This window comes from Engraulis encrasicolus, unplaced genomic scaffold (assembly GCF_034702125.1).
Source record: "Engraulis encrasicolus isolate BLACKSEA-1 unplaced genomic scaffold, IST_EnEncr_1.0 scaffold_33_np1212, whole genome shotgun sequence".
In the NCBI taxonomy this organism is placed as follows: Eukaryota; Metazoa; Chordata; class Actinopteri; order Clupeiformes; family Engraulidae; genus Engraulis; species Engraulis encrasicolus.
Genome location: NW_026945632.1, coordinates 137,501 through 160,348, shown reverse-complemented (window position 1 = coordinate 160,348; position 22,848 = coordinate 137,501). Strand labels below are relative to the sequence as shown.

The 22,848-nt window shown below is 43.3% G+C and overlaps 1 protein-coding gene across 2 annotated transcripts; it reads left to right on the top strand.

The window, feature by feature from the left end:
• On the top strand, nucleotides 1-19,953 carry LOC134443526 (uncharacterized). Of its 2 annotated transcripts, none has more exons than XM_063193290.1 (4): nucleotides 1-104; nucleotides 453-548; nucleotides 2,617-2,708; nucleotides 16,037-19,953. In XM_063193290.1, the coding sequence occupies exon 4, from the start codon at nucleotides 16,068-16,070 to the stop codon at nucleotides 18,264-18,266; it is 2,199 nt and encodes a 732-aa protein (XP_063049360.1). In that variant the 5' UTR covers nucleotides 1-104; nucleotides 453-548; nucleotides 2,617-2,708; nucleotides 16,037-16,067; the 3' UTR covers nucleotides 18,267-19,953. The 2 variants fall into 2 exon arrangements, with proteins under 2 accessions (XP_063049360.1, XP_063049359.1); XM_063193289.1 differs by having other exon boundaries at nucleotides 2,613-2,708.
• Nucleotides 19,954-22,848: the final 2,895 nt, after the last annotated feature.

Below are 22,848 nucleotides of genomic sequence, written 5' to 3'. Positions count from 1 at the left end.
CTCCTTGCATTATAAAACCAGTAGTCTCCTCTCTCCCACTCCCACCTGCCCCTCAGAGGACCAGACTGAGCCGCAGCTCCAGAGGACCAGCTTCACACCACACTGTAAGTCACCCAATGCAATTCTATGACATTATACAGACATTGTTGTAGACACTAGCCTGAAATTGATAACTTAAAAGTGTGTGTGTGTGTGTGTGTGTGTGTGTGTGTGTGTGTGTGTGTGCGCGTGTGCGCGCGTGTGTGTGTGAGTGTGTGTGTGTGTGTCAAGTGTACTTTATTGTCAAAAATCTATATAACAGGGTTAGTACAGACATTTGAAATTGTGTGTGTGTGTGTGTGTGTGTGTGTGTGTGTCTGTGTGTGTGTGTGTGTGTGTGTGTGTGTGTGTGTGTGTGTGTGTGTGTGTGTGTGTGTGTGTGTGTGTGTGTGTGTGTGTGTGTGTGTGGTTAGGAAGTGGCACGGGGCACTTTTCGTCTCATATTATAACTCCCACCTCAGAGGACCAGACTGAGCCGCAGCTCCAGAGGACCAGCTTCACACCACACTGTAAGTCTCCCAATGCAATTAAAAAAAAAAAAAACATGTTTAAGATAGTTGCTGATCAACAACATTTTTAATTTAGTTGTTGATGTTCATGAGATATGAAAAGACTTCATATGAAAATGCACAAATCGGTTGTACTCTGTATAGTGTATTCTCCAACTTATTCCACTACTGTTCAAAGCGTTTTACAACGCCCTAAGTACTTTAAATTACAGATCCATTATTCATTGATTGCTATCAACAATTGCTACAACTAATTCTCGAATGCAGTGGTTTCCAAACATGTTTTTTTATGATGGAACCCCCTTTTGGAGTGCAGAAGATTTTCAGGACCCCATATTTTTGTCCCTTAATATTGCTTGATTGTAATCCCATAGATTGAGGGTCTAATGCAAACTGCCCCTTCTCTCTGCGACCTCTGGGATGTAACCCTGCGCCCACTTCCTGTCCTTCCAGTCTGTTAGTCCCTCTGCTGGCCATGCAAGGTTGTGTTCAAATCAGATGAGAACTATGAATAGTTTATTTTTATATACTGTATTCCGACCATCGTACTAAAGACATTACCAGGCCTTACATTTACTAGAGGATATTTAGCCCTTACTTGTTCACACCCTCATACAAAGGAGGTTATGGGCAATGTCGATTAAGAATCAGAATGCTTTGATGTAATGGAAGTACTGGAACTGGAACTGATCTATTGGAAATACACATACACATACACCGAAACATATTCTGCTATAAGCAATTAAAATGAATAGAATATTATAGGCAAAAGTTACCTTGAGTAACAGACATGATGTAACCCTGTGCCACACCAAAGGGTACTGGACCCTAGTTTGGGAACCACTGAGTTAATGGCTCAAATATGTTTTAAAAAAGTTTATTTCATTCAAATATGTTTAATTTTTTATTTTATTTCATACTACAATATTTAGAATGTTACATTGATAATATATTTGATATTTATTTTGTTCATGATTGAGATCATGAATAATTTAAGAATGGGATTTTAGAAGTGGTTTTCACTGCACATGTACAGTGCACATAAAAAGTCTTCATACCCCTGTTCAAATGCCACACCCCTGTTCAAATGCCAGGATTTTGTGATATAAAAGTATGACAGATTTTTTTTTTTTTTTTTTCCACATTTAATGTAAACCATAACCGGACTTGATGGCCCTCTTCTTTGCCGTTCCAAACTTAAATTAACATGGTGGCATAAATATGCACACCCTTAAACTAAAACATTGTTGTAGGACCTTTATGCTTTTATTACAGCACTCAGACTTCTTGGCTGGTAGTCTTATTGGCGTAGCAGATTTTGGTGTGTCAATGTTCGTCCACTCCTCTTTGCAAAGTGCATCTCCTGTGCACAGTCCTCTTTAGATCACCCCTCAAATGTTTGATGGGATTCAGGTCTGAACTCTGTGTGGGACATTCTAAAACCTCAGTCTTATTCTGGCGAAGTCCTTCTTTCTGCAACAAAGTATTAGTTTAAGGGTGTGCATATTTATGCAACCATGTTAATTTAAGGGGTTTCCCCCCTGTTTGTTTTTCAATGACAGTGTACAGGTTAAAAGTTTAGATTAACCTCTCAGTCAGTGTAGAGCCTCTATTATAACCTTATTCCCACCAAAATGGTAATGCCCAAGTCTAAATCAGTTACTTAACCCATTGATGCCTAAAGCACCTGCACGAACAGCTGCTTGTGAGCCTGAATGCGGCATCATGCAGCTTCAAGTTGTTAGGGTCAATGTTGCACTGGACAGCATCAATGGGTTAAGACTCTCTGCAATGTTGTCATGATTTCTTTCAGCCGGGAGTGAATAAGCCCATCAATGGACCCAACTACAGAAATGATTTGTCTGTATGTCATTTGTTTACATAAAAAACTGATAGGAGAGGTGTGTAGACTTTTTATACATATTTGAGTTGACCACTGCTTGCTTGTGTGTGTGTGTGTGTGTGTGTGTGTGTGTGTGTGTGTGTGTGTGTGTGTGTGTGTGTGTGTGTGTGTGTGTGTGTGTGTGTGTGTGTGTGTGTGTGTGTGTGTGTGTGTGTGGTTAGGAAGTGGCACGGGGCACTTTTCATCTCGTGTTATAACTCCCACCTCAGAGGACCAGACTGAGCCGCAGCTCCAGAGGACCAGCTTCACACCACACTGTAAGACACCCAATGCAATTCTATGACATTATACAGATATTGTTGTAGACACTGGCCTGAAATTGTTATCTTAAAGGGACACTGTGTGAGATTTTTTGTTGTTTATTTTCCAGAATTCAAGCTGCCCATTCACTAATGTTACCTTTTACATGAATACTTACCACCAGCATCAAATTCTAAATATTCACTATGACTGGAAAAATTGCACTTACATGAAAAGGGGGATCTTCTCCATGGTCCGCCATTTTGAATTTCCAAAAATAGCCATTTTTAGCTGCAAAAATGACTGTACTTGGACCACACTAGAAAATATTTGTTTATTACTTAGTATACTTTCATGTAAAGATCACATTTGGCAATAGGCAACCCAGTTTCAATGAGCAGCATAGTTGCAATACCTTTTTTGACCATTTCCTGCACAGTGTCCCTTTAAGTTCACAATGAAGGTTATTCAAAATCAAAAAAATGTGAATTTAAAACCAGTGGTGTCTCACTATGTACACCCGTCTCCAAAAGAGTTGTCGCCTATCCATCTGTTTGGAATAACAGCTAATAACCTGACTTTCAATTAATCACTTGGCTACAGAAGTCACTCATATGAAAGCTACAACCCTCCCGAATGAAAATGTATGTACAAAAATAAATTTCATGCACCAAAGAAAGATTGACCCTTTATTGAATACAGACAGGGCAGATTTTCACAAGACAAACGTTTTGTCGCCTATCGAACATAATGTGAAAATGAGCAGATAAGTCACTTCAAAACACTTTAAATACGCAGATCGGGTGTCATACTTAATCACTGATTAACTCACACCTCTCCAGAAAATCAACTTCGGCCTTAGGTGTATGTTTAGGGTCATTGTAATCATGGAAAGCAACACAATGAAAATCAATGGAGTTCAATGAGAGATGGTGACATATTTGCTATTCGTAGAGCAATACATTTTTAACTTCATGATGTAATCAATGATAAAAGCCCTCACACACCAGCAGCATGCATGCAGCTCCACATAAGAGCTGTATCCCTCCCATGTTTGACTTTAGTCATCATGTATTTTTTCCAAATTCTTCACCTTTAACACTAAAGAAGTCTCTCCCACTGTCCTGTCTCAAAAAAGCCAGCAAAGAGTTTGTCAGGCCTAATTCAGACAAAAATGAAGGCTAATGGGACTAGTACTCTGAAGTCAAGATCCCAAGATCAACCATTTTAGAACTGATGGCATCAAAACTGTATGGTGTTGGAGATGAAGAATATGAAAAAAGAGAAATGGTGCATAAAGTGAAACATGGTACGGATACAGCTCTTATGAGGAGCTGCATGCATGCTGCAGGTGTTTGAGGGCTTTTATCATTGATTAAATCATGGAGTTAAACATGTATTGGTCTACGAATAGCGAATGTCACCTTCTCTCACTGATCTTCATTGTTTTTCATTGTGTTGCTTTCCAAGATTACAATGACCCTAAACATACATCATTGAAGTCCCCTTAGCGCTGTAGATGGCGGTAGTGCACGTCTTGCGCAAACACCTCAAAAAGAGAAGAAGAAGTAGGGGACAACGCCCCCTTAGGAGACCCAACTTGACCACACGCTTTTGCATTGAGTGGGCGTGATTTGCGATATCTTGATTCAGTCAGAGCCATACAGTGAACAGAGTCAGGCGATCTCCGCTGTGTCCTAAGGCCGACTTCCTCATTAGCAAAATTAGCTGTTTTAGCTTCTCAGTACTGCTCAGCGTTGCGAATGTTAGTTCCTAGTAGTGGGCGTAGCACACAGCAAATGCAATGCGATGCAATGCAGGGAATATGACAAGACTTGCTGTTCATAGTAATAACTTCAGATTAACATCACAGGTGCTGAAAGTGTTGTGATTATCACCACCGAGACAGTTGATAGTTTACATATTTGTGGTGATTACCCCGCAGTATAGTTCGTTAGTCCTTATTTTTGGCTGTTAATGTGGTGGTTCTATGTTGAGTCTATGAGAAGACAGCTGCTTTAGGCACTCCCTTATCTCGCTGAAAGGCGGGGCTGCAATTTAATTCCTGGTCCTCCAATCGCGTAACTCTGTTCACTGTATGGCTCTGGATTCAGTATTTTTGGTGTAAGCCTAGCCTTAGAGGGAGGAGGGCTGCTTGACACAGGAAGTGGGTTGGACCTGAGCCTGGTCAGGTTGGGGGGGGGGGGGGGGTGAATACAAATTCGAAGGGGCCGCGTGATCACTTTGTCGTTTTCACTCATTGAAGACAATTTGAGCCATAGGTTCCTGCTATGGCCCACAGCAGCCAGGCCCTCGGATCTCTGCCTGTAGCCTGCGCTGAACAACGAGAGACTCTTAGGATAATATCCGTGGCTATCCTATACATTTAGGGTTTAACCCCAAAAAAATTGATACAAAAGGTTTTTTTTAATGGATTCTATTACTATTGGACCTGCTAAATGACATACTAAAAATCTAGTAAAATCTGACTTTGGGAAATGAGTTTTTTCAACATGGCTGCCATAGGCTTATTATAAGGGTCAAGAGACACTCCAGGTGAATAGGCCAAAAAATGTAGCTTGCCGATATCACCATGAAACTTAATCCGGTGATTACTCACATATTTGTGAGAAAAAAATGTATTGCAAGTTTTCTGAAATGTTATGTTTTAATATGGTAATTGAACTATATCTAATTAAATATGCATTAAATTTCAAAATGCAAAACCTCAAAATCTGAAAATGCCAAGCTCAAAATTACTCTTTTATTTTGTTTCTAGTAAGCCAGAAGATGTCTCCAGAAGAGATTATGGACATCTCTTTTTGTTTTGTAGTAAATCTACAAATCTTTGTGCAGACTCACCAGCTAGCATTTTTTTTTCAAAACATGATTATTTAACATCTCTCTTAGATAAATAATTGAGTTGCATGTGTCTCAAGTTCTTCCAGACATTCTTTGAGTCTGGTGGTATCATTCTTAGCATGTATCAAGGGCAAGGTCAGCTGTCCTTAAATCATAGCCTCTCCACAGAGGTGTCCTAAGGGCTGGTGCTGGGACTCCTATTTGCCATGTACACCACATCACTGGGCCATGGTATCTGTTCTCACAGCTTCTCATACTACTGTTACACCGATGAAGCAGTTACTTTGTGCCAGATGACTCCACGGTCACACACATTTCCGCTTGCCTCTCTGAACTATCCACAAGTATGAAGGAATACAACCTTCAGTTGAGCCTCGCCCAAATGCACTGCTGGTGATCCCAGCCAAAGATTTAGGTTGCCATGATATAGAGCTCAATATGGATTCTGCTACTGTTGCCTCAAATAAGGCCACAAGAAATCTAGGTGTCATTGTTGATGACCATCTATCATTCTCTGACCACATAGCCTCAGTTTCCCAGTCATGTCCTCTTTTTCTTGCCCTAATTGAATACAAGGCCCTGACCCTTGCCTATGAAGCTACAACAGGCCCTACTCTGGCTCACCCGAAAGTTATGCTAAAGCCCTATGTCCTTTCAGGACATTGTCTGTCTCCAGTACCAACCGTTTCACCTTGCCCTCTACTTACACATGTAGTGGCTCCTGTCTATTCAGTTCAGCTGCTGAAAGACCCAAAATACCTAGTGACACCATGATTCATTACTGATGACGTGCCCTGACAAACAACACATGGATATCATAGCAGTAGTGTCTTTATCCACCCAAACAGCACTCCAAACAAACAGATCCTGAAAACATGTTAGTTCATGCCAATGTAATTATCATGTAGTAACCTTTATTTTAAAAAACTTTGATCTTGAAAATGACATCTTTCCTGAAGTCAGATTTTCCTAGATTTTTAGTATGTTATTAAGGACACTTAGAGGTAACAAAATAAGTTGAAAAACCTTTTGTATCAATTTTTTTGGGGTTAGGCCTTTTTTTTGCATAGATATACTCGTCTAATAAGGCTGCATAGATGTGCCGAGCTGGAGGAGGCGGTGCTCCACGGTCCCACAGGGGCAAAGTCAAAAATGGGGACCCTTGCTGAGAGTGGCGCATGCCATGTCTTCTGGAGACATCAGGGAACGGGGGTAGCACTTGACGCCTTGGGGGCGCTGGCTGGGGGGGAAAGAGACTTCACAGCTTCACAGCTGGAGGGGCTGCAGGCCTTCCGGCACATAGCATGCAGAGTAGCCATAATGGAAAAGGTAGCTCCCTCTCCTTTGGCTTCCTTCGATGGGGTCCAAGGCCATGAAAAGCCAAAACGATGTAGCCCGAATAGCCCGGGAGAGGTAACAGGGATTAGCCAAACACTACACGGAGAGTGGTTGAGTAGAAGGCTAATTTACCTCAGGTGAAGATTAGCAAAGTAGAGCTAGCAGGAAGTTACAGCAGTAATTGGCTAGCAAATGAAACCTGAGAAATTCGCCAAATGCCACAAAAAGTGGTCGTGTGGAAGGCAAATATAACTAGGTAAGAGTACCACACAGTCTCCACACAGACTAAATTTTAGCTCGGCACAACAGCAGTGGTCGGCTAGAAAGCCACAGGTGGTTGAAATAGCTAATCTCGCTAATGACCAAGCTAATCAAGAAAGCTAAGCGTGTGATAGTGGGGAATATTGCAGACACGTCAACTTACCTCTCAGAAAAAAAAAAACAGGAATGGTTTGAGAAACTGTTTATTTTGCAAAGCATGGAAGTGGGACTGACATCGTTTGGGGATGTATGAATGCAGTCAACATTGGAAATCTGAATTACATCTAAAGAAGCATGCATGTCAACATGCACTGTGATTAGGGTGACCAGCAGTCCGGACTTCGGCCGGACAACCCCGCCCCTTAACTTTCTAACCTAGCGTCCTCGCGCCGTACCCATCGCTTTGACTTGCCGCCTCCCCGCCTCTGTGGAGTAGAGCTGATATAAAACCCGGAGGATCCGGTTGGAGAGCCGGATCAAGACCTCATCCGAACAGACCGGATGGCTGTCGTGCATTGATCCGCCAAAGGCGGGTCAGACGGCATTTCATTAATATGTCAACAAAATGGCAGTTACAGCGCGAGAAATTGTGAAACCGGAATATATCCTCTTTAGTTGACTACAACAGCCATTCACTAATCTCCCTAGTATGCTGTTCAGTCACGAACACTGAGTAAAACTGAACCAACTCCCGCCTCGTCATTCATCGAGCCTGTTTGATCCGTCCAGCCTGTTGTGGCCAATTGAGTCGCGGATCCCCGCTCCCTATGTGTGTGCTTCCGACTCTGTTGAGGTCTACATTTCTAAATGCTAACAGTGCTCTGCCAACGCATTACATTACATTACATTACATTGCATTTGGCAGACGCTTTATAACCAAAGCGACTTTCAAAAGAGGACATAATCAAGCCAACATCACAAGCAAATACAAAGTGCACAGGAGATATACAGAACAACAAGTGCAGTTGCAAAGAGGGTTTTTTGTTTTTTTGTTTTTTTTAATGTAAAGAGTAAATAACGAGTACACACACACACACAAACACACACTCACAAACTAAACTAAACTAAACATCATGTCAGGAGTCTGCCCTGGGGCAAGGCCAGTTCAAGCATTAGTCTAGTAGATTCTCTCGAAAGAGGAATGTCTTTAGTTGTTTCTTGAAAGCTGCAAGAGATGTGCTCAGTCTTGCTGCCTCTGGGAGACTGTTCCACCACTTGGGTACCACAACGGAGAACAATCTTGACTGGGAGTACCTAGAGCGACTGGATGGCAGAGCCAGACGGCTTGTGCTGGATGAGCGCAGTTCTCTTCCAGTAACATAAGGCGTTAGTAGGTCCTTCAGATAAGCTGGGGCCGTTCCTGTGATGGTTTTGTAGGCAAGGGTCAATGCCTTGTGCTTGATCCGGGCGGCGATCGGTAACCAGTGCAACTCAATAAATAGAGGAGTAACATGGGTCCTTTTGGGTTGATTGAAAATCAACCGTGCCGCCGCATTCTGGATCATCTGCAGAGGCTTTAGCGCACAAGCAGGTAGACCTGTCATGAGTGAGTTGCAGTAGTCAACGCGGGACAGGACCGTAGCCTGGACCAGTCGTTGTGTAGAATATTGTGTCAGCACAGGTCTGATATTCCGTACGTTGGACATCTGGATTCGACAGGTCCGGGTGACCGAGTTGATGTAGTTGGAGCATGACAGCTCATCATCAATCATGACGCCGAGGTTTTTGGCGACTTTGTTTGGGGTCACGATGGTGGAGCCTATCTTGAGGTTGATGTTGTGACTGAGCGACTCAGCTGGGATCACCAGGAGCTCTGTCTTGGCCAGGTTCAGCTGTAGGTGGTGGTCCTTCATCCATGTTGACAAGTCGGTGAGGCAGGCAGAGATGCGTTCCGAAACCGTGTTGTCCTCTGGACGGAACGACAGGTACATCTGGGTGTCATCAGCATAGCAGTGGTAGGAGAACCCATGTGTTTGAATGACACGTCCCAGGGAGGAGGTGTATATTGCAAACAGAAGGGGTCCCAGCACTGATCCTTGGGGTACGCCTGTGGAGAGGGTGTGAGTCGTAGACAGCTTCCCTTGCCATGACACACTGAAGGTGCGTCCAGAGAGGTAGGAGTTGAACCATCTCAGTCTGTAGGCTACTCTTAGGGAAATTATTGTCTAGACGTGACTCTACTATCACTCACTGCGTTACAGCGTACAGTCTTTAAAGCCACTGCTGTCACTCCCCTCGTCCGAGTCACTCAGCAGAGGCGCCCTCGGCGACTCGGTGAGACGAATCCTGACTGAGTTGTTGGTAGCAGCGAATCCCCTACGGATCGGATCAACGCTTAAGTTTCGTTTTTGCCACGAGTGTGCGAGTTGCAAGGCAACTCGGCAGCGGAAGCGAGTGGTCATCTGCTGCTCGCCTCCTGACTGTCCCTGCTCAACTAGACTTCTGCTCCCAAATATTTGACTTTTAGTCTTCTTAAATACAAACACACACATTATTTATTTCAAAATCAGGAACATGCCGTTTCACTGCTGCCAAAGGCTGTTCGAGTTGTGGTTGCATGTTTAGTGAGGAGACCCAGGTGGGTCGGATCGCAGCATGAGTTTAGGAACTGTGACATTCATAAAGTGAGTTTTGTTGATCAAACTGTCTTACTCTTTGATTTATCAACGTAAATTGATAAATGGAACAATAAAGGCGAGGCGCATAGCTACTTAACGGCAGAAACGTTTTTAAAAATACATTATTATTATTTATTTTTATTTATTTTAAATAAGTGATCCGTGTGATCCGTCTAATCCGGATACCCTCCTTGGAATGATCCAATCAATCCGGACGCCTCAAAGATTCGAGTTAAGCACCTCTACTGTGGAGAAAACAGTGAAGTCTGCATTCTAAACTGTAAGCAGAAATCAGGGAACAGCGCTGCCATCTTACCTCAGACTAACTCAGCTGCCAACAACAGTTTTACTTGTAAACAAGATTTGTTTGGGAAGTAATTTCACATTTCATTACCTCACTCCGATAAAGGAGTCAGCGGTAGGCCAACACTAACTTAATGTTGTATCAGAGACGGCAGGTTACGATAGACAAATCTTTCCGTTGTTGTCTGTATTATTTCACAGGGCCTAAATATTTTTTTAATGTATTTTGAGTAGTCATGCATGCGTAGGCCTATAATAGCCAACAATTAATTTGATTTACTTAACTCAAAACTCAGTTGGTCAGGAGAGTGTTTATCAGTCGTGTTTTAAAATGAGAGGCAAACCGCTTCTGTCAACCTTTTTTTCCCCATGCAGACGCTGGATAACCATAGCAACAACACGAGCTCAAAATACAGACAGAGCGCCAGCAGAAAGACGCTTTCTTTGCCCTGTTTGTAAAGTTGTGAGAGCCCTCGTTGTTAGGCATTTAACGGACAAACTTAGTTGCACTATGTGCAGGGAAAAAAATAGGAAACAGACCGTAGACAATACCTTATTTAACTTTCATACAGTAAGGCAATGCACTTCATAGGGTTATGGACCACAATTAACACTAATTGCACAGAGATTTCCCCGACATAAGGCGACAACAATACAGTTAATTCGCTGTGCAAATTCTGGAGTTAAATCTGGAGTAACATGGCGGCAGCAGATATCGGAAACGCGACCGACTGTCAAGGTCTAGTTTGCGTCAATGACGTTGCCTCGCATCTCGAGGCCATAAGCAAAAGGCTAGGAGGAGAGGAAAGACAAAGAGAGGGACACACGGACGTTGTGAACAGGTCGCAAAAACGGACGGATGGCCACCCTCAGGGCTGTAGTGGTCAAATTAGAGGTGGGTAAACTATGAATTTTTTGATCAGACAGACCGTGACGCGACGCAACGTGACGCGACGCGACACAGCAAACAGCAATGCAAGGTGTCGCGAATCTGTATGGCGGTCCTGGCCTTATTCCATGACATTATCAGTTGAAGTCATATTAAATCAATTAAATTTCAAATGTCAACAGTAAAGAAAAGTATGTGTGGAGTAAGAACTATCCAGGCTACAGTAGATATGGTGTGTGTGTGTGTGTGTGTGTGTGTGTGTGTGTGTGTGTGTGTGTGCGTGCGTGCGTGCGTGTGTCCTCTCGCACTACCTGTTTCTTCATCTCCTATTTCATCTTTCTCTGTTTCCTCATTCTCTGTTGGTACTCTTTCCTTTCCTCATCTTTCCTCTTCTATCTCTCTCTGATCTCCTGATGTTTCTCCTCTCCCTATGATCTCTGCCTCATTGCCTGTACCATCACTGCCTGAAAAAAGTAGAATTTAAGAGTTGTGGGGCTGAGAACACCAGTTAAGCAGCCTGCCAATTACACTGACAACATAAGATAAAGAATCACTCATAGGCTATAACTACCTATGTCAGCATAAATAGCCTATAGGCCGTTTTTTTTGTTATATTGTTTTATATTTAGAAAATATAAGGTTGCTATTTTTGTTTTACACTTGCCAATTCAAGGGCTGTTTTAAAAAAAATCATATGTAAGCCATCACATAAATCATATTTTTTGCGGTATTTAGAATGACAATTGACCTTTTATTAACTCCGCCAGGAGGTTATGTGATCGCCTGCTTTCTGTGTTACCATGTCTGTCCGTCTGTCGCTCTGTTCGTTCGCTGCTATTTCGCGGCCTGCCACAAGGTGGCCGAGGTGAATTGAGCTATGACAGGGTGCGCCTGCGAGGTGGATTGATGGACAGTGACCACAGCCAGAATGTAGGCTATTACGCGCGGATTTGCTGTGCCTACATGGCTGCGTAGCCAATAGTACACCAAATGATATAATAATAATATACAATATGGCACACATATCGTCGCAGAGTGTTTGCCCTGTCAACCAAATCAGCTTTCGCGGAGTTAATTGTTCTCTGAGTGTTTCCCTGCTCAGTTGAAGTTCACGAAGGCTGGAGATAATATTAATAACGGCGAATAGTGGTATAACAGATAACCGACAGCGCCAAGGAGGGAGAGGTACCCGGTTCACTAGGCTACATGAAAGGTTGGCGGAGGTCTGCACACTCTGGGTGCATTTCTAGTTTGATTTGCTATTCTCATTTCACCTTGAAGCACGAGAACGTCTGTAAAATTATTGTTGTAAAATTACACTGGTGGCATTGCTAGCTTTCGTGATAGAATGACTAGCGGTGGATGACGAGTGCAATACTGTACAAGGATAGCATGACTACGCATTAGCTAATCTGAAAGCTTGTTCTGTCATTGCCATAATTCGTCAAGTCAAACTTATTTATGAAGCACATTTAACGACTCATGTAAATTGATCTCTGTCAGTCTTACTTTGTACTTGAGGTCTTTTGCTGGCATCTGCGGAAGTTGAAGCACTGGATGGTCTCTTCAAATATCTCCTAATATCCATGATGACTAACTTTGAACAGGTAGGCAGGCAGGCAGGCAACACAACGTGTATGTGTTTACATATTCCCTGGATCCTGATTGGTGTCGCCGCCGCAGCCGAAAGGCACTGATTGGAAGGTCACATACCCGAATACAGAGCAGATGAAAATGATTCCTACTAAAGCGTTAAGTATGTTCAACAATATTTTTTAAATGACACCAAATTTATTTTGGATTATTCCAACGGCAGATCACAAGGCGCAGGGAACTTTGACGTGCGTAATTGCCATTAAGAGCGGCGTAAACGCTATTTAGAGGTGGGTAAACGCTATTAGAGGTGGGTAAACGCTATTTCCTAAATTCCAGAGGTGCGTAAACGGCGTTTACGTGCGTTTACCCTCCACTACAGCCCTGGCCACCCTAACTGTGACTACAGAAGCATATCATGATATTCTCCATAGGATTGCATTAAAATCTCACAATGACCTCCCTTTTCATTTCAAAATGAAAAAATGAATGTAGTTGCTGCCAAAGGTGGTTCTACAAAGTATTAAGCAAAGGCTGTGAATACTTTTGTAAATATGATTTCTTTGATTTTTATTTTTATTTATTTTCAAAACTGTCAAGACAACTTGTTTTTCACATGGTCATAATGGAATAATTTGTATAGGATTTTGACAACAGAGATTCATTAGTAGCATTTGGAGTAAGGCTGTAAGATAATAAAATGTGAAAAAAGTGAAGCGCTGTGAATACTTTCCGGATTGACTGTATCTTCGACGGGAAGGGGTAGACCAACTGTCATTGAGAACATTGACAGTTCTTACGATCAGCATCAGTTTCCCAGCTCATCTCCAGCCTTTTCCCCGGGTTTTGTGTTCCCCGGGTCCTATGTTCCCCTGTCTTTGTATGGGACAGGGGAACATAGGATCCTTTTTCTAAAAAAGGGTTCTATGTTCCCCGCATTGGTATGTTTCAGAGTTTTCAAATTGTGCCCTTCCCAAAACCATCCCTAAACCTAACCTGTCACTAATGCAATGTTTTTGAGTTGTAAATTTGTACCCTTCCCAAAACTATCCCTAAACCTAACCTGTCAGAGGTGCAACATCAACCTACGCTTTGCCATGCGGCAGCAGTCTACTTGAAAGCAGCGGGAAACATAGAACTGTGGGTTTTTTTTCCATAAATGTCAGACAGGCACTTTTGATGTGGTGTGTTTTCTGCAGATTTATTACTGCTCCAACATGGAGCAGGAGGTCTCGTTGAGGTCTACATTGCTCTCACTTGTCCTCCTCCACCAGGCCTAGCTCTTCAGGCAGGATTGTTCCCTATATAGGCAAAGTACCCACACCTGTGGCACAGCCAGGTCAGAGCCTTCACATATGCTAATCAGCTCAATCACACATCCGCTGACAGCCCCCCCTCATTCAGGCAGAGATTACAATACTTACACACTGGATATATATATATATATATACAGTATAGTCACATACATATACATCTATATTCCTGCATATACATGTACATATAAGAATCTACATAAGAATCATATGAGAATACAAATTTAACCACAGAACCCTTTTTTGAAAAAGGTTCCTAAGTTCCCCGCATTGTATGTTTCAGAGTTTTCAAATTGTGCCTTTCCCAAAACCATCCCTAAACCTAATCTGTCAGTAATGCAATGTTTCTGAGTTGTAAATGTGTGCCCTTCCCAAAACTATCCCTAAACCTAACCTGTCATTTCCTGGTGAACCAGTAGCCTGTAAGTAACAGGCTACTGGCACACTGCCCTTTCACGCGTCTCCGCAGGCGGGGTTTAGTCAAAAGATGCTTGCACGCGGTTGGAGCAACCTCATATGAATGACATGACACTTCGACCACTCACGTTGAAGCTTTGTGACGTAGGACGTGTCGTCACGTAACCGCCGCCAGGTCGGGAACCAAAACAGAACAACGTTCTTTAGAAAATCAACTTGAGGTATTTTGGATAACACCGCTGAAATTGCTGGTTCCATCCCGACGCATGATAACTCCTCGCACGCCGCCATTACTGTTGTGATTCAGGGAGGGGGCGGGCACAGCCGAACTACCCTGGGGGAGGGTGTTGCGTTCGATAAACGTCATACCCACTGAAATCCCTCCCTACGATCCTGATTCGTCGAGCTGCCCCGTTTATTTCATAAACGGAGGAGGAGAGCGAATCACAGGTGCACCAGAAGGTTTGTGTAGCCCAGCCCCCTGGGCGTCAACACATGGCTTCTGGTTCACCAGGAAAAACCTGTCAGAGGTTCGACAACAACCTGCGCTTTGCCATGCGGAAGCAGTCTACTTGGAAGCAGCGGGGAACATAGAACCCTTTTTTGGAAAAAGGGTCCTAAGTTCCCCGGTTGAGGGGAACGTAGGACCTGGGTAACATAGGACCTGGGGAACATAGGGATGACCCCGACAGTTAAGCCACTGCAAAACGTCTGGTGTAGTATTGCACAGGCAAAAAAGATTAAGCTCTTAGCATGCGGCATTCAGTTATATACTCCTTGGGAAAGCCCCTAAGTCACGCATCTCCTTGGCCTGGTGGCAAGACTGAAATCTGGCTTTGGTAAATGTCCCACAAGAGGGATCCAACCTATAGTGAGATATCAAAATAAGACGACCAAAAACTACATCCAGGGCTACATCTGACTACATTACTTACCGGGCTATCCAACACACGGCTGATAGTGAAAAAAAATCCTGAGCCTGAACTTTTTTCCCTGCTCTAACGACGACAAGATACTGCATAGTGACATAACGTAGGCCTATTTTGACACATTATTCAAACATATAATAACCTGTGTATGACCATTATTCAAGCCTGATAGTAGAAGAAAACCCTGAACCTGAAACACTTTCTGAGATAAGAATAACCTAATGGCTAATTATTATCAATGTTTTTATTTTTGCAAACTCTGTCAAGCCTGAAATCAGGCATGGAGCCTGAATACTATCAGCCCTGAACACAGCAATTAAGTTGTTTTGTGACACAGATTGTTCACCCTGTCACTGTTGTGACTCTGTATTGTCCACAGTAGCCATACATGACTACATGACTAAGGTCAGCTAACTTGTTTGCTTACATAGCGTTCAAAAATATAATCTGTATAATCTAAACTTTTTTGAACAAACACCCCCTTGACTTCCTCATAAGTCTCTCATCACCCCCTTGACATCAGCATGACCCTCCCAACTTAATATTGAAAAATAAAATAGACTACTGCCCCCCAATGGCAACTAAGCCCCTCCCTCACTTGGCTGTATACTTCTCAATGCCCCCCCTCCCCCCCAGGGGGTCCCCAAGGCCCCCTGGGGGCTGTACTGCCCCCTTTGAGAAACACTCATTTAAACAGTTAGTCTGTGTTGTAAACTGACTACAGAAAAAATTGAATAATAAGACGTTTTGAGACTTTTCCTTTTCAGTTTCCTTTTCAGTTAACATTAGTTTTTTTTCTGTATCCCACTTTTATTTTTACAGACAGTCTTGGTACAGAAGCCCTAAAGCTATCATGGACCCACCAACCAACGTGGAAGTGACAGACGCGAAGGCGGACTCCATAACCTTGACCTGGGTCAATCCGGCTGAGCAACAACGTCAATTCCTAATTATTGAATACAGAATGAGGCAGGAGACTGAATGGACCCAAGGAGACCCTGTGAAGAAGACCCAGGAGACAGTGACTCTGTCGGGACTGAAGCCGGACACAGAATATGAGATCAGAGCCACAGCTGTGGGTAAACTCGGGTATGCCAGCAGTGATGCTGTTACTGCGGTAACTGCCAAAGCCGTCATTAGTCCCCCAACCAATGTGAAAGTCACTCAAGTGAAGGCAAACTCCATCACCTTGACCTGGTCAATCCCAGAAAAATGTGGAGGTCTGAAGCAGTACATCATTGAGTATAAGGAGGACGACAACAGCAGTGATTGGCAGAGAGAGGAAACCAAAACAGAGATGTACACATTTACTCTGAGGAAACTGAAACCAAACACCACCTACTCCATCAGGATCTGCTCAGACGCGGGAAAAGGAGTGAGCCTTCCTGGGGAAGAGATAATGAATAAAACAGAGAAAGGTCCATCCGACACAAACAGCTTCACCCCACTCTCAGGTACCCCACCAATCTATCTGCTCAATATGAAACGAGCAGAAAGTGAGATCAACAAAATGTTTTTTGGAGAGGAATCATCCAGAAACCCCTCAAACAAAACAATCATGGTTGTTGGTGCCACTGGATCTGGCAAAACAACACTCATCAATGGCATGGTCAACTACATACTGGGAGTTGACTGGGAGGACAATTGGAGATTTAAACTGGTAGACGAAGATTTCAATAAATCACAAGCACACAGTCAGACCTCTGAGGTGACAGCCTATCAGATTCAGCGCACAGATGAATTCCGTTCCGAAATTCCGTACTCCCTCACAATCATCGACACCCCAGGGTTTGGAGACACCAGAGGAATCAAACAAGACAGGGAGATCACAGAAAGAATTAGACAGTTTTTCACCAATAAGGATGGCATTGATGCAATTGATGCAGTGTGCTTCGTAGTGCAAGCTGCTTTAGCTCGTCTGACACACACACAGAGGTACATATTTGAGGCAATCCTCTCTGTGTTTGGAAAGAACATCGCCAGCAACATAATCACTCTGGTCACCTTTGCTGATGGCAAAAGTCCTCCAGTACTGGAAGCCATCAAAGAGGCCAAAATCCCATGCGCCACACAGAAAGATGGGACACCTGTCCATTTCAAGTTTAACAATTCTGTTCTTTTTGCCAACAACACAGCCGGCAGCGATGATGAGGACTTTGATTACATGTTCTGGAAAATGGGAAAGGCCAGCATGAACAAATTCTTCACTCATCTTGGAATGATGGAAACCCAGAGTCTGATGCTGACAAAACAAGTCCTCGAGGAACGTAAACAGCTGGAGGCAACTGTTCAGGGAGTGCAGCCTCTCATCAGGCAGGGTTTAGCAACCATGGAGGAAATACGAAGCACACAAGCCATTCTGGAGGAAAACAAGGCTCAAATTCAGGCGAACAAGAACTTTCAGTGGTCTCAACCGGTTCCAACACCTGTTAGGATTAACATTCCATCAGGAACTTTCATCACCAACTGCCATGGATGCAACTTCACCTGCCACTACCCCTGCCAGATACCAAATGATGCTGATAAAAGTCGCTGTGGTGCAATGAGCAATGGAAAATGCACAGTGTGTCCAGGAGGATGTGTGTGGTGTCTTCATCACAACATGACCTACAGATGGGACACAATAACGGTGACACAGACTACAACGTTTTATGATCTGAAGAGTAAATACGAGGAAGCAATGGGAGAGAAAATGAACCAAGAGCAAATAATGGTGAAGTTGGAGGAGGAATATAATCAAGTGCAGGCCAAGGTTTTGGAAATGATGGAAACTCTAACTAAATGCCTGAAACGTCTGAAAGCGATCGCTCTTCGGTCAGATCCTTTGTCGACTCCAGACTACATCGACCTGATGATAGAGTCAGAGAAACAGCAGGCCAAGCCTGGATGGCAGCAGCGCATCAAAGAGTTGCAGGAAGTGAGAGAAGGAGCTCTTCTTGTGCAGAAGGCGGCAGAGAAAATCGTTCTCACTGGAGAAGAACAATCGAAACTCCAGAAGTTGAGGGGAATCGTAAAGGGGGCTGCTTTTGGGTTTCTCAAGAAGTTCAACTGAGACAGCAAGAAGAATACAGCTTTTTTGCTCCGACACACACACACACACACACACACAGAGTTGCAATTGTTTCCGGAATGAGGGCGAGTGGACGCTGGCACGTTTTAGCTTCCACTTCTTGTTTCTCTTCCACTCATTTTACTCACTTACCCACTCAAACATAATACAAACTTCGGACCATCTTTCACCTTTTCCGGAAGGACGACCAACTCCCCGATGCTCGGCTGTGGGGGCCTCAGCTACAGTACATGTGTGCTGGGCCGCTTTTGTGGCTGCTCTACACAATATCTGCTGTTCGTTAAGACATTTTCCACTGCTGCTTCCAACGCCACCTCAAACGCTGCTCCAGGAAGTTTTGACTGTTGGCGTTTCAGTTTAATCCTCGGTCAGCATCTTCGTGGCATCCTGCCACGGCTTGCTCCTTGTAGGTGACCTCAAACGTCTCCGCAGCCCTGTCCATAAACTTCACCAGCATGTTCGGCTGCCTCCTTTGGCCGAGCCTGCCCCCCACGACGGGAGGCTCTGGACTTTCATTTCCCTCTGGCCAGCATGAGCGCTCCTTCTATCGCTGTTTATTTTTGTTGTACCTTTGTTGAGTCTTTTCATGTCTTTGAGTGTCTATTAATGTTTGTTTTCATGTTATATTGTCTGTAAAGCGTCGTTGACTGTCTGGAAAAGCTTATTCATTATTGTTATTTAGTTGCATGTTTCATTCCATTCTTTTCCTGGTTGGAAAGAACATTGCCAATATCATGCTAGTCACCTTTGCTGATCGGAAAAAGGGAAACTGTCATTCCCTGTGCAAAGGGGACAGTTGCCCCGGGCCCAGGAACAGAGGGGGCCTAGAATTGGGTTCTAATTATGTTGTATGTATTGGGTGGGGGGGCTTTCAGATGACTTTGCCCTGGGCCCAGCCAAATCTGCCAGCGGCCCTGGTTATGGTCATGCATCCGAGATAATCTAACCTCATTGGATCTGCATGTATATGTGGTTTGATCATGTTTCCGTCCTGGCCAAATGCATGTTTTCAGTTTTTACATAACTTTAAACTTGTTACTAATTGTACGACAGGTGACTTTTATTGCATTCTACAGTGCATGACTGCTTTTTAAAATAGATTTTATTTGGTTTTCCTCATTACCACTGACTTGTGTCCGTGACAGTCACTACGTTTATATGATGTTTTTAATTCCGAATTAATAATTCAGAATTAAATAGTTCCGTCGAGTTTACTTTTCTTTAATTCCGAATTCAGAGGTGTTTACATGACGTTTTCAAAGAGGAATTAAGCTTTATTCAGAATAGAAGTCACTTAATTCTGAATGAAATGCCTCATGTAAACGTAACAATTTTCATAATCTGGTACAAGATCTGCTCTGTTGAGTAATTGGAGCTGACTCAACTTCGTGATTTGTCATGACATCTAGAGCCAACGAGCACATTTAGTGAGGTTTTGTCATGACATCTAGACTAGAGCCAAAGAGCTTATTTAGTGTGATTTTTCATGACATCTAGAGCCAAAGCTCATATTTAGTGTTTTTACTTAGTGTACACACTGTATACTGTTGCTGTTGTGTAATGTTTTCAATCTCATGTAGAGCCTACAGTATACACAGAACTTCAGTCTGTACCATTTTAACATAATCATTTGATTTCAGATGAATAAAACTTACTTGATTTTCTTCAATGGTTCTGTGTTCATCTGCTTCTGTGTGGGTAATGCAATGGTTGGAGAATACGGTGCTGTTTCCAGGTAGCCGGATATTTTTGAGAACGCATTGGTTTTGGACTTCCGTTTCCACGTAAACAGTTTAGAATTCACATATAAAAAATCCGCCTTTAAAAATATCCAATTTAGGAGGTTAAAAGGCGCCTGTTACAACAGAGTTTGTGTTTTTATCCACATGTTGCGTTTATACCTGAACAGGAGAAAAAAATATCCACATCTAAAAACATCCGTCTATGTGGAAACAGCACCTAAGTGAATGAAGTAATTCTTTACAGGCCCCTGGTCCGGACAAGATTTAGAGGTTTAACCAAGATGTTGGAGTGGCTTTGTTCTTGGGGGTGCGGGGGAGAGAATTGGGATATGCCTTAGTTTAACCCATTGTGTCCTGGAGACACGTATACAGGTTTTTCAGGATTTTGAGATTTTAGCTGTTTTATGTATTATGTGGGTATGTTAGAGCTGAATTAACACATTACAATGCAAGGGGAGGGTCTTGGCTTTTAAATGTAACTCATTTCATGTTTGTATGTGCTTCGGAGGCTGAGATATTTAGGATTTAATAGGAAGAGGGCATCCTTTCCCAAAAAGGGCTCAGGACAAAATGGTTAAAATGTGAGTGAATATGTTAGAGCTGACTGGACAAAATGGGTTAAAGTGTACTTTTAATACAATATGAGAACAGAAATATTGACTAATAATAAAGTGTTTTTTTTTATTCAGGGCCCCTTTGGCTCTTGGGCCCGTGCAGTAATCAGGAATTGCAGGTTTCACATGTGTGGATATTGATGTTTGTAAATGTGGATATTTTCATCTGCTTATGAAAAAAAAAACATGACGTGCAGATAACAATTAAAGGACCAGTTCAGTCAATTTCAACATGCAGCTGTAATGCTCACACTACCTTGGACTTGTAAGAACCTGAGGTTTTTTTCCCCCTTCTTCAGCCTTTTCCGAGATCTTGGTCATTGAAATGGGGGCAGCGCTTTGTTTACATTTCAAAAAAAGTATTTTTAATGTATTCCCAAAAATATCCAAAAGGTTATACAACATCAGCAGACAACTAGCAAACAGCGGTACCTTTTGGAAAAATATTTGCAGTAGGCCTTTGTTAATTTTTAAAAATGTAAACAAACGCTGCCCCCATTAGAATAGCTCATATCTCGGAAGCCGCTTAGCCGAAAAATGTGGCATCACCGGGTACTGACGAGTCAAGGGTAGCGTGAGCAATACAACAGCATATTGAAATTGACTGAACTGGCCCTTTAACTGGTCGGGCAGTCATGGGTGAGCGGTTAGGCTGTCAGACTTGCATCCCAGAGGTTGCCGGTTCGACTCCCGACCCACCTGGTTGGTGGGGGGAGTAATCAACCAGTGCTCTCCCCCATCCTCCTCCATGACTGAGGTACCCTGAGCATGGTACCGTCCCACCGCACTGCTCCCCATGGGGCGCCACTGAGGGCTGCTCCCTTGCACGGGTGAGGCATAAATGCAATTTTGTTGTGTGCAGTGTGCAGTGTTCACTTGTGTGCTGTGGAGTGCTGTATCACAATGACAATGGGAGTTGGAGTTTCCCAATGGGCTCTCACTTTCACTTTCACTTTAAAACTCTTTTGTGACTGGCACATTTTAGCCCCCTAAATGGTGTAACGCTTCTGTGATGGACAGGGGGGACCCTCATATGGAAAGAGACAGATCAAAGTCAATGTTTGGTCTTGTCAAAATAAGAAATCTTGTTCATAAATAAGGATGTGGTAAATTCTAGACAACTGATGTGCTTTTAGGTTTGAATACATGTCTTTAATCTGGAAAAAAAACGTAGTTGTTTTGGTGACATTGCAATGTTTAAACAGCTAAAAAACACATCGGCCCGTCTTAACTGAACATGTAAACAGTTACTCAGTATTTTGATTGGATTGGGTGTTGTTGTAAGAAACTGCAGTTTGGTCATTTTGCCACATGAGGGAACTCTTTGCCTTTTGCAGGAAAGGCAGCCTGGGCCCACCCATCCTCACCAGTGGTGGAGCAATGGTACACGGGGCCTCAGGGCAAAACACTGATAGGGCCCCCCCTACGTTTCACAAACTGACATAGAACTTTGATAGTCCCTTCAGCCAATCAGGGGGCAGCGGAGGAGTATGGACCAGTTTAGAAGTTACGCCATCACTGTCTACAGTCAATATAGGGACCCCACCACCAATACAGGAGGGCCCTGCTGGCCCCTGATCCTAACTGTGATTTCGATCGGATTGGGTGTTCTGAGAAAGTTATAGTGACATTGCAATGCTAAAATATCTATAAATGATACTGATAATAAAAAACCTGATCTGTCTTTTTTTTAACTGAATATGTTAAACAGTTACTCAGTATTTCGATTGGATTGGGTGTTGTAAGAAACTGCAGTTTGGTGATTTGGCCACAAGAGGGAACTCTTCTACCGCCTCGTCCTTAAAGCCCAGCTGGGAGACTGCCATTGATATTGACAAAGCACTCCACAACACACAGTGCTCACTGCACACAACAAAATTGCATTTACGCCCCACCCATGGAACGGGGCAGCCCAAAACAGCCAAGAGACTTATGGGATTACCATCCACCATTGCGTTTGACAATTTGCGTACAAGTGTGTCTGTAAGTAATCAAAACAGGTATGTTGCCCCAGGCCCAGAAAGACAGAGGGGGGTCAGAACTGGGTCCTCCTTTGTATCACATGATTGATGAGGGGGGCCCTTTTAGATGATCTTGTCCTGGGCCCAGTTAAAGCTGTCGCCGGCCTGCCCTGGCTATAGCTATAAAAAGCCTCTCTACTCATCTCTGCTATTACCTGTGTGTGAGTGTGAGTGTGTGTGTGTGTGT